At 47.7% G+C, this 14,223-nt stretch overlaps 1 protein-coding gene across 1 annotated transcript in view; it reads left to right on the top strand.

Annotated features, from left to right (window-relative positions):
• myo10l3 (myosin X, like 3) overlaps positions 1-14,223 on the top strand; it is a 278,527-nt gene that overhangs the window by 209,885 nt on the left and 54,419 nt on the right. The window contains exons 31-32 of the mRNA XM_042306828.1: positions 12,470-12,593; positions 12,876-13,173. Of these exons, the coding sequence (XP_042162762.1) occupies positions 12,470-12,593; positions 12,876-13,173 (422 nt within the window). The remainder of the gene's footprint in view (positions 1-12,469; positions 12,594-12,875; positions 13,174-14,223) is intronic.

The following is a 14,223-nucleotide window of genomic DNA, read 5'->3' as shown; positions in this document are numbered from 1 at the left end:
TACAGTCACACTGTAGTGTAGTGAGGTACTAAACTGGGCCTGTACAGTCACACTAGTACAGTAGTGAGGTACCTAACTGTCACAATGTAGGGAGGTACTAAACTGGGCCAGTACAGTCACAATGTAGGGAGGTACTAAACTGGGCCAGTACAGTCACACTGTAGTGAGGTACTAAACTGGGCCAGTACAGTCACACTGTAGGGAGGTACTAAACTGGGCCAGTACAGTCACACTAGGGAGGTACTAAACTGGGCCTGTACAGTCACCCTGTAGGGAGATACTAAACTGGGCCAGTACAGTCACACTAGGGAGGTACTAAACTGGGCCAGTACAGTCACACTGTAGGGAGGTGCTAAACTGGGCCAGTACAGTCACAATGTAGGGAGTTACTAAACTGGGCCAGTACAGTCACACTGTAGTGAGGTACTAAACTGGGCCAGTACAGTCACACTGTAGTGTAGTGAGGTACTAAACTGGGCCAGTACAGTCACACTGTAGTGTAGTGAGGTACTAAACTGGGCCTGTACAGTCACACTGTAGTGTAGTGAGGTACTAAACTGGGCCTGTACAGTCACACTGTAGTGTAGTGAGGTACTAAACTGGGCCTGTACAGTCACACTGTAGTGAGGTGAGGTTCTAAACTGGGCCTGTACAGTCACACTGTAGTGAAGTGAGGTACTAAACTGGGCCTGTACAGTCACACTGTAGTGAGGTGAGGTTCTAAACTGGGGCTGTACAGTCACACTGTAGTGAGGTGAGGTACTAAACTGGGCCAGTACAGTCACACTGTAGTGAGGTACTAAACTGGGCCTGTACAGTCACACTGTATTGAGGTACTAAACTGTGCCAGTACAGTCACACTGTAGTGAGGTACTAAACTGGGCCTGTACAGTCACACTGTAGTGTATTGAGGTACTAAACTGGGCCTGTACAGTCACACTGTAGTGAAGTGAGGTACTAAACTGGGCCTGTACAGTCACACTGTAGTGAAGTGAGGTACTAAACTGGGCCTGTACAGTCACACTGTAGTGAAGTGAGGTACTAAACTGGGCCAGTACAGTCACACTGTAGTGAAGTGAGGTACTAAACTGGGCCAGTACAGTCACACTGTAGTGAAGTGAGGTACTAAACTGGGCCAGTACAGTCACACTGTAGTGAAGTGAGGTACTAAACTGGGCCTGTACAGTCACACTGTTGTGAAATGAGGTACTAAACTGGGCCTGTACAGTCACACTGTAGTGAAGTGAGGTACTAAACTGGGCCTGTACAGTCACACTGTAGTGAAGTGAGGTACTAAACTGGGCCTGTACAGTCACACTGTAGTGAAGTGAGGTACTAAACTGGGCCTGTACAGTCACACTGTTGTGAAGTGAGGTACTAAACTGGTTCTGTACAGTCACACTGTAGTGTAGTGAGGTACTAAACTGGGCCTGTACAGTCACACTGTAGTGTAGTGAGGTACTAAACTGGGCCTGTACAGTCACACTGTAGTGTAGTGAGGTACTAAACTGGGCCTGTACAGTCACACTGTAGTGTAGTGAGGTACTAAACTGGGCCTGTACAGTCACACTGTAGTGAGGTGAGGTTCTAAACTGGGCCTGTACAGTCACAATGTAGGGAGGTGAGGTACTAAACTGGGCCTGTACAGTCACATTGTAGTGAGGTGAGGTTCTAAACTGGGCCTGTACAGTCACACTGTAGTGAGGTACTAAACTGGTTCTGTACAGTCACACTGTAGTGAGGTGAGGTTCTAAACTGGGCCTGTACAGTCACACTGTAGGGAGGTACTAAACTGGGCCTGTACAGTCACACTGTAGGGAGGTACTAAACCGGGCCAGTACAGTCACACTGTAGGGAGGTACTAAACTGGGCCAGTACAGTCACAATGTAGGGAGGTACTACACTGGGCCAGTACAGTCACACTGTAGTGAGGTACTAAACTGGGCCTGTACAGTCACACTGTAGTGTAGTGAGGTACTAAACTGGGCCTGTACAGTCACACTGTAGTGAGGTGAGGTTCTAAACTGGGCCTGTACAGTCACACTGTAGTGAAGTGAGGTACTAAACTGGGCCTGTACAGTCACACTGTAGTGAGGTGAGGTACTAAACTGGGCCTGTACAGTCACACTGTAGTGTAGTGAGGTACTAAACTGGGCCTGTACAGTCACACTGTAGGGAGTTACTAAACTGGGAGGTACTAAACTGGGCCTGTACAGTCACACTGTAGTGTAGTGAGGTACTAAACAGGGCCTGTACAGTCACACTGTAGTGAGGTACTAAACTGGTTCTGTACAGTCACACTGTAGTGAGGTGAGGTTCTAAACTGGGCCTGTACAGTCACACTTTAGTGTAGTGAGGTACTAAACTGGGCCTGTACAGTCACACTGTAGTGAGGGTGAGGTACTAAACTGGGCCTGTACAGTCACACTGTAGTGTAGTGAGGTACTAGACTGGGCCTGTACAGTCACACTGTAGGGAGGTACTAAACTGGGCCTGTACAGTCACACTGTAGTGAGGTTCAAAACTGGGCCTGTACAGTCACACTGTAGTGAGGTGAGGTACTAAACTGGGCCTGTACAGTCACATTGTAGTGAGGTGAGGTACTAAACTGGGCCTGTACAGTCACACTGTAGGGAGGTACTAAACTGGGCCTGTACAGTCACACTGTAGTGAGGTTCTAAACTGGGCCTGTACAGTCACACTGTAGTGAGGTACTAAACTGGGCCTGTACAGTCACACTGTAGTGAAGTGAGGTACTAAACTGGGCCTGTACAGTCACACTGTAGTGAGGTGAGGTTCTAAACTGGGCCTGTACAGTCACACTGTAGTGAGGTGAGGTACTAAACTGGGCCTGTACAGTCACATTGTAGTGAGGTGAGGTACTAAACTGGGCCTGTACAGTCACACTGTAGTGAGGTTCTAAACTGGGCCTGTACAGTCACACTGTAGTGAGGTGAGGTACTAAACTGGGCCTGTACAGTCACACTGTAGTGAGGTGAGATACTAAACTGGGCCTGTACAGTCACACTGTAGTGAAGTGAGGTACTAAACTGGGCCTGTACAGTCACACTGTAGTGAGGTGAGGTTCTAAACTGGGCCTGTACAGTCACAATGTAGGGAGGTGAGGTACTAAACTGGGCCTGTACAGTCACATTGTAGTGAGGTGAGGTTCTAAACTGGGCCTGTACAGTCACATTGTAGTGTAGTGAGGTACTAAACTGGGCCTGTACAGTCACACTGTAGGGAGGTACTAAACTGGGCCTGTACAGTCACACTGTAGGGAGGTACTAAACTGGGCCAGTACAGTCACACTGTAGGGAGGTACTAAACTGGGCCTGTACAGTCACAATGTAGGGAGGTACTAAACTGGGCCAGTACAGTCACAATGTAGGGAGGTACTACACTGGGCCAGTACAGTCACACTGTAGTGAGGTACTAAACTGGGCCTGTACAGTCACACTGTAGTGTAGTGAGGTACTAAACTGGGCCTGTACAGTCACACTGTAGTGAGGTGAGGTTCTAAACTGGGCCTGTACAGTCACACTGTAGTGAAGTGAGGTACTAAACTGGGCCTGTACAGTCACATTGTAGTGAGGTGAGGTACTAAACTGGGCCTGTACAGTCACACTGTAGGGAGGTACTAAACTGGGCCTGTACAGTCACACCGTAGTGTAGTGAGGTACTAAACTGGGCCTGTACAGTCCCACTGTAGTGAGGTACTAAACTGGTTCTGTACAGTCACACTGTAGTGAGGTGAGGTACTTTACTGGGCCTGTACAGTCACACTGTAGTGTAGTGAGGTACTAAACTGGGCCTGTACAGTCACACTGTAGTGTAGTGAGGTACTAAACTGGGCCTGTACAGTCACACTGTAGTGTAGTGAGGTACTAAACTGGGCCTGTACAGTCACACTGTAGTGAGGTGAGGTACTAAACTGGGCCTTTACAGTCACACTGTAGTGTAGTGAGGTACTAAACTGGGCCAGTACAGTCACAATGTAGGAGGTACTAAACTGGGCCAGTACAGTCACACTGTAGTGAGGTACTACACTGGGCCAGTACAGTCACACTGTAGGGAGGTACTAAACTGGGCCAGTACAGTCACACTGTAGTGAGGTACTAAACTGGGCCAGTACAGTCACACTGTAGGGAGGTACTAAACTGGGCCTGTACAGTCACACTGTAGTGTAGTGAGGTACTTAACTGGGCCTGTACAGTCACACTGTAGTGAGGTACTAAACTGGGTCTGTATAGTCACAATGTAGGGAGGTACTAAACTGGGCCAGTACAGTCACAAGGTAGGGAGGTACTAAACTGGGCCAGTACAGTCACACTGTAGGGAGGTACTAAACTGGGCCAGTACAGTCACACTGTAGTGAGGTACTAAACTGGGCCTGTACAGTCACACTGTAGTGTAGTGAGGTACTAAACTGGGCCTGTACAGTCACACTGTAGTGAGGTGAGGTTCTAAACTGGGCCTGTACAGTCACACTGTAGTGAAGTGAGGTACTAAACTGGGCCTGTACAGTCACATTGTAGTGAGGTGAGGTACTAAACTGGGCCTGTACAGTCACACTGTAGGGAGGTACTAAACTGGGCCTGTACAGTCACACTGTAGTGTAGTGAGGTACTAAACTGGGCCTGTACAGTCCCACTGTAGTGAGGTACTAAACTGGTTCTGTACAGTCACACTGTAGTGAGGTGAGGTACTAAACTGGTTCTGTACAGTCACACTGTAGTGTAGTGAGGTACTAAACTGGGCCTGTACAGTCACACTGTAGTGAGGTGAGGTACTAAACTGGGCCTTTACAGTCACACTGTAGTGTAGTGAGGTACTAAACTGGGCCAGTACAGTCACAATGTAGGGAGGTACTAAACTGGGCCAGTACAGTCACACTGTAGTGAGGTACTACTCTGGGCCAGTACAGTCACACTGTAGGGAGGTACTAAACTGGGCCTGTACAGTCACACTGTAGTGAGGTACTAAACTGGGCCAGTACAGTCACACTGTAGGGAGGTACTAAACTGGGCCTGTACAGTCACACTGTAGTGTAGTGAGGTACTTAACTGGGCCTGTACAGTCACACTGTAGTGAGGTACTAAACTGGGTCTGTATAGTCACACTATAGTGAGGTACTAAACTGGGCCAGTACAGTCACACTCTAGTGTAGTGAGGTACTAAACTGGGCTTGTACAGTCACACTGTAGTGAGGTGAGGTTCTAAACTGGGCCTGTACAGTCACACTGTAGTGAAGTGAGGTACTAAACTGGGCTTGTACAGTCACACTGTAGTGAGGTGAGGTTCTAAACTGGGCCTGTACAGTCACAGTGTAGTGAAGTGAGGTACTAAACTGGGCCTGTACAGTCACACTGTAGTGAGGTGAGGTTCTAAACTGGGCCTGTACAGTCACACTGTAGGGAGGTGAGGTACTAAACTGGGCCTGTACAGTCACACTGTAGGGAGGTGAGGTACTAAACTGGGCCTGTACAGTCACACTGTAGGGAGGTGAGGTTCTAAACTGGGCCTGTACAGTCACATTGTAGTGTGGTGAGGTACTAAACTGGGCCTGTACAGTCACACTGTAGGGAGGTACTAAACTGGGCCTGTACAGTCACACTGTAGGGAGGTACTAAACTGGGCCTGTACAGTCACACTGTAGGGAGGTACTAAACTGGGCCTGTACAGTCACACTGTAGGGAGGTACTAAACTGGGCCTGTACAGTCACACTGTAGGGAGGTACTAAACTGGGCCTGTACAGTCACACTGTAGGGAGGTACTAAACTGGGCCTGTACAGTCACACTGTAGGGAGGTACTAAACTGGGCCTGTACAGTCACACTGTAGGGAGGTACTAAACTGGGCCTGTACAGTCACACTGTAGGGAGGTACTAAACTGGGCCTGTACAGTCACACTGTAGGGAGGTACTAAACTGGGCCTGTACAGTCACACTGTAGGGAGGTACTAAACTGGGCCAGTACAGTCACACTGTAGTGTAGTGAGGTACTAAACTGGGCCTGTACAGTCACACTAGTACAGTAGTGAGGTACCTAACTGTCACAATGTAGGGAGGTACTAAACTGGGCCAGTACAGTCACACTGTAGTGAGGTACTAAACTGGGCCAGTACAGTCACACTGTAGGGAGGTACTAAACTGGGCCAGTACAGTCACACTAGGGAGGTACTAAACTGGGCCTGTACAGTCACCCTGTAGGGAGATACTAAACTGGGCCAGTACAGTCACACTAGGGAGGTACTAAACTGGGCCAGTACAGTCACACTGTAGGGAGGTGCTAAACTGGGCCAGTACCGTCACAATGTAGGGAGTTACTAAACTGGGCCAGTACAGTCACACTGTAGTGAGGTACTAAACTGGGCCAGTACAGTCACACTGTAGTGTAGTGAGGTACTAAACTGGGCCAGTACAGTCACACTGTAGTGTAGTGAGGTACTAAACTGGGCCTGTACAGTCACACTGTAGTGTAGTGAGGTACTAAACTGGGCCTGTACAGTCACACTGTAGTGTAGTGAGGTACTAAACTGGGCCTGTACAGTCACACTGTAGTGAGGTGAGGTTCTAAACTGGGCCTGTACAGTCACACTGTAGTGAAGTGAGGTACTAAACTGGGCCTGTACAGTCACACTGTAGTGAGGTGAGGTTCTAAACTGGGCCAGTACAGTCACACTGTAGTGAGGTACTACTCTGGGCCAGTACAGTCACACTGTAGGGAGGTACTAAACTGGGCCTGTACAGTCACACTGTAGTGAGGTACTAAACTGGGCCAGTACAGTCACACTGTAGGGAGGTACTAAACTGGGCCTGTACAGTCACACTGTAGTGAGGTACTAAACTGGGCCTGTACAGTCACACTGTAGTGAGGTACTAAACTGGGTCTGTATAGTCACACTATAGTGAGGTACTAAACTGGGCCAGTACAGTCACACTCTAGTGTAGTGAGGTACTAAACTGGGCTTGTACAGTCACACTGTAGTGAGGTGAGGTTCTAAACTGGGCCTGTACAGTCACACTGTAGTGAAGTGAGGTACTAAACTGGGCTTGTACAGTCACACTGTAGTGAGGTGAGGTTCTAAACTGGGCCTGTACAGTCACACTGTAGGGAGGTGAGGTACTAAACTGGGCCTGTACAGTCACACTGTAGGGAGGTGAGGTTCTAAACTGGGCCTGTACAGTCACATTGTAGTGTGGTGAGGTACTAAACTGGGCCTGTACAGTCACACTGTAGGGAGGTATTAAACTGGGCCTGTACAGTCACACTGTAGGGAGGTACTAAACTGGGCCTGTACAGTCACACTGTAGGGAGGTACTAAACTGGGCCTGTACAGTCACACTGTAGGGAGGTACTAAACTGGGCCTGTACAGTCACACTGTAGGGAGGTACTAAACTGGGCCTGTACAGTCACACTGTAGGGAGGTACTAAACTGGGCCTGTACAGTCACACTGTAGGGAGGTACTAAACTGGGCCTGTACAGTCACACTGTAGGGAGGTACTAAACTGGGCCTGTACAGTCACACTGTAGGGAGGTACTAAACTGGGCCAGTACAGTCACACTGTAGGGAGGTACTAAACTGGGCCTGTACAGTCACACTGTAGTGTAGTGAGGTACTAAACTGGGCCTGTACAGTCACACTAGTACAGTAGTGAGGTACCTAACTGTCACAATGTAGGGAGGTACTAAACTGGGCCAGTACAGTCACACTGTAGTGAGGTACTAAACTGGGCCAGTACAGTCACACTGTAGGGAGGTACTAAACTGGGCCAGTACAGTCACACTAGGGAGGTACTAAACTGGGCCTGTACAGTCACCCTGTAGGGAGATACTAAACTGGGCCAGTACAGTCACACTAGGGAGGTACTAAACTGGGCCAGTACAGTCACACTGTAGGGAGGTGCTAAACTGGGCCAGTACAGTCACAATGTAGGGAGTTACTAAACTGGGCCAGTACAGTCACACTGTAGTGAGGTACTAAACTGGGCCAGTACAGTCACACTGTAGGGAGGTACTAAACTGGGCCTGTACAGTCACACTGTAGTGAGGTACTAAACTGGGCCTGTACAGTCACACTGTAGTGTAGTGAGGTACTTAACTGGGCCTGTACAGTCACACTATAGTGAGGTACTAAACTGGGCCAGTACAGTCACACTCTAGTGTAGTGAGGTACTAAACTGGGCTTGTACAGTCACACTGTAGTGAGGTGAGGTTCTAAACTGGGCCTGTACAGTCACACTGTAGTGAAGTGAGGTACTAAACTGGGCTTGTACAGTCACACTGTAGTGAGGTGAGGTTCTAAACTGGGCCTGTACAGTCACACTGTAGTGAGGTGAGGTACTAAACTGGGCCAGTACAGTCACACTGTAGTGAGGTACTAAACTGGGCCTGTACAGTCACACTGTATTGAGGTACTAAACTGGGCCAGTACAGTCACACTGTAGTGAGGTACTAAACTGGGCCTGTACAGTCACACTGTAGTGTATTGAGGTACTAAACTGGGCCTGTACAGTCACACTGTAGTGAAGTGAGGTACTAAACTGTGCCAGTACAGTCACACTGTAGTGAAGTGAGGTACTAAACTGGGCCTGTACAGTCACACTGTAGTGAAGTGAGGTACTAAACTGGGCCTGTACAGTCACACTGTAGTGAAGTGAGGTACTAAACTGGGCCAGTACAGTCACACTGTAGTGAAGTGAGGTACTAAACTGGGCCTGTACAGTCACACTGTAGTGAAGTGAGGTACTAAACTGGGCCTGTACAGTCACACTGTTGTGAAATGAGGTACTAAACTGGGCCTGTACAGTCACACTGTAGTGAAGTGAGGTACTAAACTGGGCCTGTACAGTCACACTGTAGTGAAGTGAGGTACTAAACTGGGCCTGTACAGTCACACTGTAGTGAAGTGAGGTACTAAACTGGGCCTGTACAGTCACACTGTTGTGAAGTGAGGTACTAAACTGGTTCTGTACAGTCACACTGTAGTGAAGTGAGGTACTAAACTGGGCTTGTACAGTCACACTGTAGTGAGGTGAGGTTCTAAACTGGGCCTGTACAGTCACACTGTAGTGAAGTGAGGTACTAAACTGGGCCTGTACAGTCACACTGTAGTGAGGTGAGGTTCTAAACTGGGCCTGTACAGTCACACTGTAGGGAGGTGAGGTACTAAACTGGGCCTGTACAGTCACACTGTAGGGAGGTGAGGTTCTAAACTGGGCCTGTACAGTCACATTGTAGTGTGGTGAGGTACTAAACTGGGCCTGTACAGTCACACTGTAGGGAGGTACTAAACTGGGCCTGTACAGTCACACTGTAGGGAGGTACTAAACTGGGCCTGTACAGTCACACTGTAGGGAGGTACTAAACTGGGCCTGTACAGTCACACTGTAGGGAGGTACTAAACTGGGCCTGTACAGTCACACTGTAGGGAGGTACTAAACTGGGCCTGTACAGTCACACTGTAGGGAGGTACTAAACTGGGCCTGTACAGTCACACTGTAGGGAGGTACTAAACTGGGCCAGTACAGTCACACTGTAGGGAGGTACTAAACTGGGCCAGTACAGTCACACTGTAGGGAGGTACTAAACTGGGCCTGTACAGTCACACTGTAGTGTAGTGAGGTACTAAACTGGGCCTGTACAGTCACACTAGTACAGTAGTGAGGTACCTAACTGTCACAATGTAGGGAGTTACTAAACTGGGCCAGTACAGTCACAATGTAGGGAGGTACTAAACTGGGCCAGTACAGTCACACTGTAGTGAGGTACTAAACTGGGCCAGTACAGTCACACTGTAGGGAGGTGCTAAACTGGGCCAGTACAGTCACACTAGGGAGGTACTAAACTGGGCCTGTACAGTCACCCTGTAGGGAGATACTAAACTGGGCCAGTACAGTCACACTAGGGAGGTACTAAACTGGGCCAGTACAGTCACACTGTAGGGAGGTGCTAAACTGGGCCAGTACAGTCACAATGTAGGGAGTTACTAAACTGGGCCAGTACAGTCACACTGTAGTGAGGTACTAAACTGGGCCAGTACAGTCACACTGTATTGTAGTGAGGTACTAAACTGGGCCTGTACAGTCACACTGTAGTGAGGTGAGGTTCTAAACTGGGCCTGTACAGTCACACTGTAGTGAAGTGAGGTACTAAACTGGGCCTGTACAGTCACACTGTAGTGAGGTGAGGTTCTAAACTGGGGCTGTACAGTCACACTGTAGTGAGGTGAGGTACTAAACTGGGCCAGTACAGTCACACTGTAGTGAGGTACTAAACTGGGCCAGTACAGTCACACTGTAGTGAGGTACTAAACTGGGCCTGTACAGTCACACTGTATTGAGGTACTAAACTGGGCCAGTACAGTCACACTGTAGTGAGGTACTAAACTGGGCCTGTACAGTCACACTGTAGTGTATTGAGGTACTAAACTGGGCCTGTACAGTCACACTGTAGTGAAGTGAGGTACTAAACTGTGCCAGTACAGTCACACTGTAGTGAAGTGAGGTACTAAACTGGGCCTGTACAGTCACACTGTAGTGAAGTGAGGTACTAAACTGGGCCAGTACAGTCACACTGTAGTGAAGTGAGGTACTAAACTGGGCCAGTACAGTCACACTGTAGTGAAGTGAGGTACTAAACTGGTTCTGTACAGTCACACTGTAGTGTATTGAGGTACTAAACTGGGCCTGTACAGTCACACTGTAGTGAAGTGAGGTACTAAACTGGGCCTGTACACTGTAGTGAAGTGAGGTACTAAACTGGGCCAGTACAGTCACACTGTAATGAAGTGCTAAACTGGGCCCTGCACACTGTGTGTTCCAGGCGTTTCTTCTGTTCATTCAGTCTACTTCTTCTGTCCTGTGATTGGTCCTGTCCTGCTCCAATAGTACCATGAAACTGTTTCACTTTTTACATGTTTTATTTTTTTGTCATACGGAGTGTTGACTTGAATATTGTTTCGTGACAAGCCATGAGATGCTAGTCTGGTCCCAGATCTGTTCATGATGTCTTTGTCAACTCCGCGGGAGTGGAGTTCACTCCTCAGTAAAAGGCACATGACAGCCTGCTTGGAGTTTGCCAAAAGGAACCTGAAGGACTCTCAGACCATGAGAAACAAGATGATCTTGTCTGATGAAACCAAGATTGAACTCTTTGAACTCTTTGGGCTGAATGCCAAGCGTCATGTCTGGAGGAAACCTGGCACCATCCCTACGGTGAAGCATGGTGGTGGCAGCGTCATGCTGTGGGGATATTTTTCAGCTGCAGGGACTGGGAGACTAGTCGGGATCATGGGAAGGATGAACGGAGCAAAGTACAGAGAGATCCTTGATGAAAACCTGCTCCAGAGCGCTCAGGATCTCAGACTGGGGCAAAGGTTCACCTTCCAACAGGACAACAACCCCAAGCACACAGCCAAGATCACATAGGAGTGGCATCGGGACACGTTTCTGAATGTCCTTGAGTGGCCCAGCCAGAGGCCAGACTTGAACCCGATCGAACATCTCTGGAGAGACCAGAAAATAGCTGTGCAGCGACACTCCCCATCCAACCTGACAGAGCTTGAGAGGATCTGCAGAGGAGAATGGGAGAAACTACCCAAATACAGGTGTATCATAACATCATGTACAGGCCCAAATCTCTGAAACTGGAAACACTTATCTCCCTCACTAGCTTTAAGCACCAACTGTCAGAGCAGCTCACAGATTACTGCACCTGTACATAGCCCACCTATAATTTAGCCCAAACAACTACCTCTTTCCCAACTGTATTTAATTAATGAATTAATTTTGCTCCTTTGCACCCCATTATTTTTATTTCTACTTTGCACGTTCTTCCATTGCAAAACTACCATTCCAGTGTTTTACTTGCTATATTGTATTTGCTTTGCCACCATGGCCTTTTTTGCCTTTACCTCCCTTCTCACCTCATTTGCTCACATTGTATATAGACTTGTTTATACTGTATTATTGACTGTATGTTTGTTTTACTCCATGTGTAACTCTGTGTTGTTGTATCTGTCGAACTGCTTTGCTTTATCTTGGCCAGGTCGCAATTGTAAATGAGAACTTGTTCTCAACTTGCCTACTTGGTTAAAACTTGGTTAAATAAAGGTAAAATAAAATAAATTTAAAAAATACCCAAGAAGACTCGAGGCTGAAATCACTGCCAAAGGTGCTTCAACAAGGTACTGCGTAAATGGCCTGAACTTCCATTTTTATTTTTAATAAAACATTTTTTGCTTTGTCATTACGGGGTATTGTGAAGTCATTATGGGGTATTGTGGGTAGATTGATGAGCAAAAAACCCAATATAATCCATTTTAGAATAAGGCTGTAACCTGACAAAATGTGGAAAAAGTCATGGGGTCTGAATACTTTCCGAATGCACTATAAGCACCCTCCTAAGTATAATGAATTACGACCTCTGACTCCTAACCCCTGACCCCTGTGTATCCCCCCCAGGAGAGCAGTCTGAACGTGGAAGCTGTGGAGCAGACGTACTGGAGGAACCCTATCCTCAGATATACCCAGCACCCCCTCCACTCCCCCCTGCTTCCTCTGCCTTATGGGGAGGTCAACATCCACCGTGAGTTATTACTGCTTTAACCCAACTACCTATTTAACCCTCCACGGACTTCTACAACCTCTTTAACCCTCCACAGACTTCTATAACGTCTTTAACCCTCCACGGACTTCTACAACCTCTTTAACCCTCCACGGACTTCTACAACTTCTTTAACCCTCCACAGACTTCTACTACAACCGTATTCATTCTGGTTGACAGAAATGAAATGTATGAAGCCCTGTGGCTTTCTCTCACCATACTTTTTGTTAATGAAGTCTCCCTTCTCTCTGTCCTCCCCCCCAGTCCATAAGGAGAAGGGCTATGCCAGCCTGCAGGACGAGGCAGTGAAGATCTTCAACTCTCTGCAGGAGATGGAGTCTGTGTCTGACCCCGTGCCGATCATCCAGGGCATCCTCCAGACCTGCCACGACCTACGCCTGCTCAGAGACGAGGTCTACTGTCAGCTCATCAAGCAGACCAATCACGTGCCTCACCCCAACAGCTCGGCCAATCGCGCCCACTGGCACCTCCTCACCTGTATGAGCTGTACCTTCCTGCCCAGCCGGGGCATCCTGCGCTACCTCAAGTTCCACCTTAAAGGGTACTTTATTTACCTCCAGTTCCACCTTAAAGGGTACTTTATAAATCTCCAGTTCCACCTTAAAGGGTACTTTATTAACCTCCAGTTCCACCTTAAAGGGTACTTTATTTACCTCCAGTTCCACCTTAAAGGGTACTTTATTTACCTCCAGTTCCACCTTAAAGGGTACTTTATTAACCTCCAGTTCCACCTTAAAGGGTACTTTATTTACCTCCAGTTCCACCTTAAAGGGTACTTTATTTACCTCCAGTTCCACCTTAAAGGGTACTTTATTTATCTCCAGTTCCACCTTAAAGGGTACTTTATTAACCTCCAGTTCCACCTTAAAGGGTACTTTATTAATCTCCAGTTCCACCTTAAAGGGTACTTTATTTACCTCCAGTTCCACCTTAAAGGGTACTTTATTTACCTCCAGTTCCACCTTAAATTTAAACTTAAAATTAAATTTAAACTTAAATTATTTACCTCCAGTTCCAAGTTATGCTCCCAAGTACACTATTCCTTCATGCCTCCTTCAGTACATAAGTCATGCTCCATTCCTTATTTTTATATTTTTTTGTACAATTTATTCCTGCAACATAATATAATATACAGTTGTACAGTAGTCCATGTTATTATCTCCTTGAGATGAACAAGGCCAGTTTGGGTTCAGGGTGAACCACTCATCAGAGACTGTATGTTACTGTCTCCTAGAGATGAACAAGGCCAGTTTGGGTTCAGGGTGAACCACTCAACAGAGACTCAACAGAGACCGTATGTTACTGTCTCCTAGAGGTGAACAAGGCCAGTTTGGGTTCAGGGTGAACCACTCAACAGAGACCGTATGTTACTGTCTCCTAGAGGTGAACAAGGCCAAGCTGGACAAAGGGGGTGTTGTAGGTGCAGTTCTCCTCAGAAAATCTTTTGACACTGTTAACCACAATGTCCTCGTCTCCGAGCTGTCCAACTTCAACATCTCATCAAGTGTTTTAAAATGGATTGAGTCTTGTAAAATCGTATCCGGCTGACCGGATGCAATGTGACCTACCATCACCAAGGGACCACACTATG

This window comes from Oncorhynchus tshawytscha, linkage group LG26, assembly GCF_018296145.1.
Source record: "Oncorhynchus tshawytscha isolate Ot180627B linkage group LG26, Otsh_v2.0, whole genome shotgun sequence".
Taxonomy (NCBI): Eukaryota; Metazoa; Chordata; class Actinopteri; order Salmoniformes; family Salmonidae; genus Oncorhynchus; species Oncorhynchus tshawytscha.
Note: the sequence above shows the minus strand (reverse complement) of the source record. Positions and strands in the feature narration are given on the sequence as shown.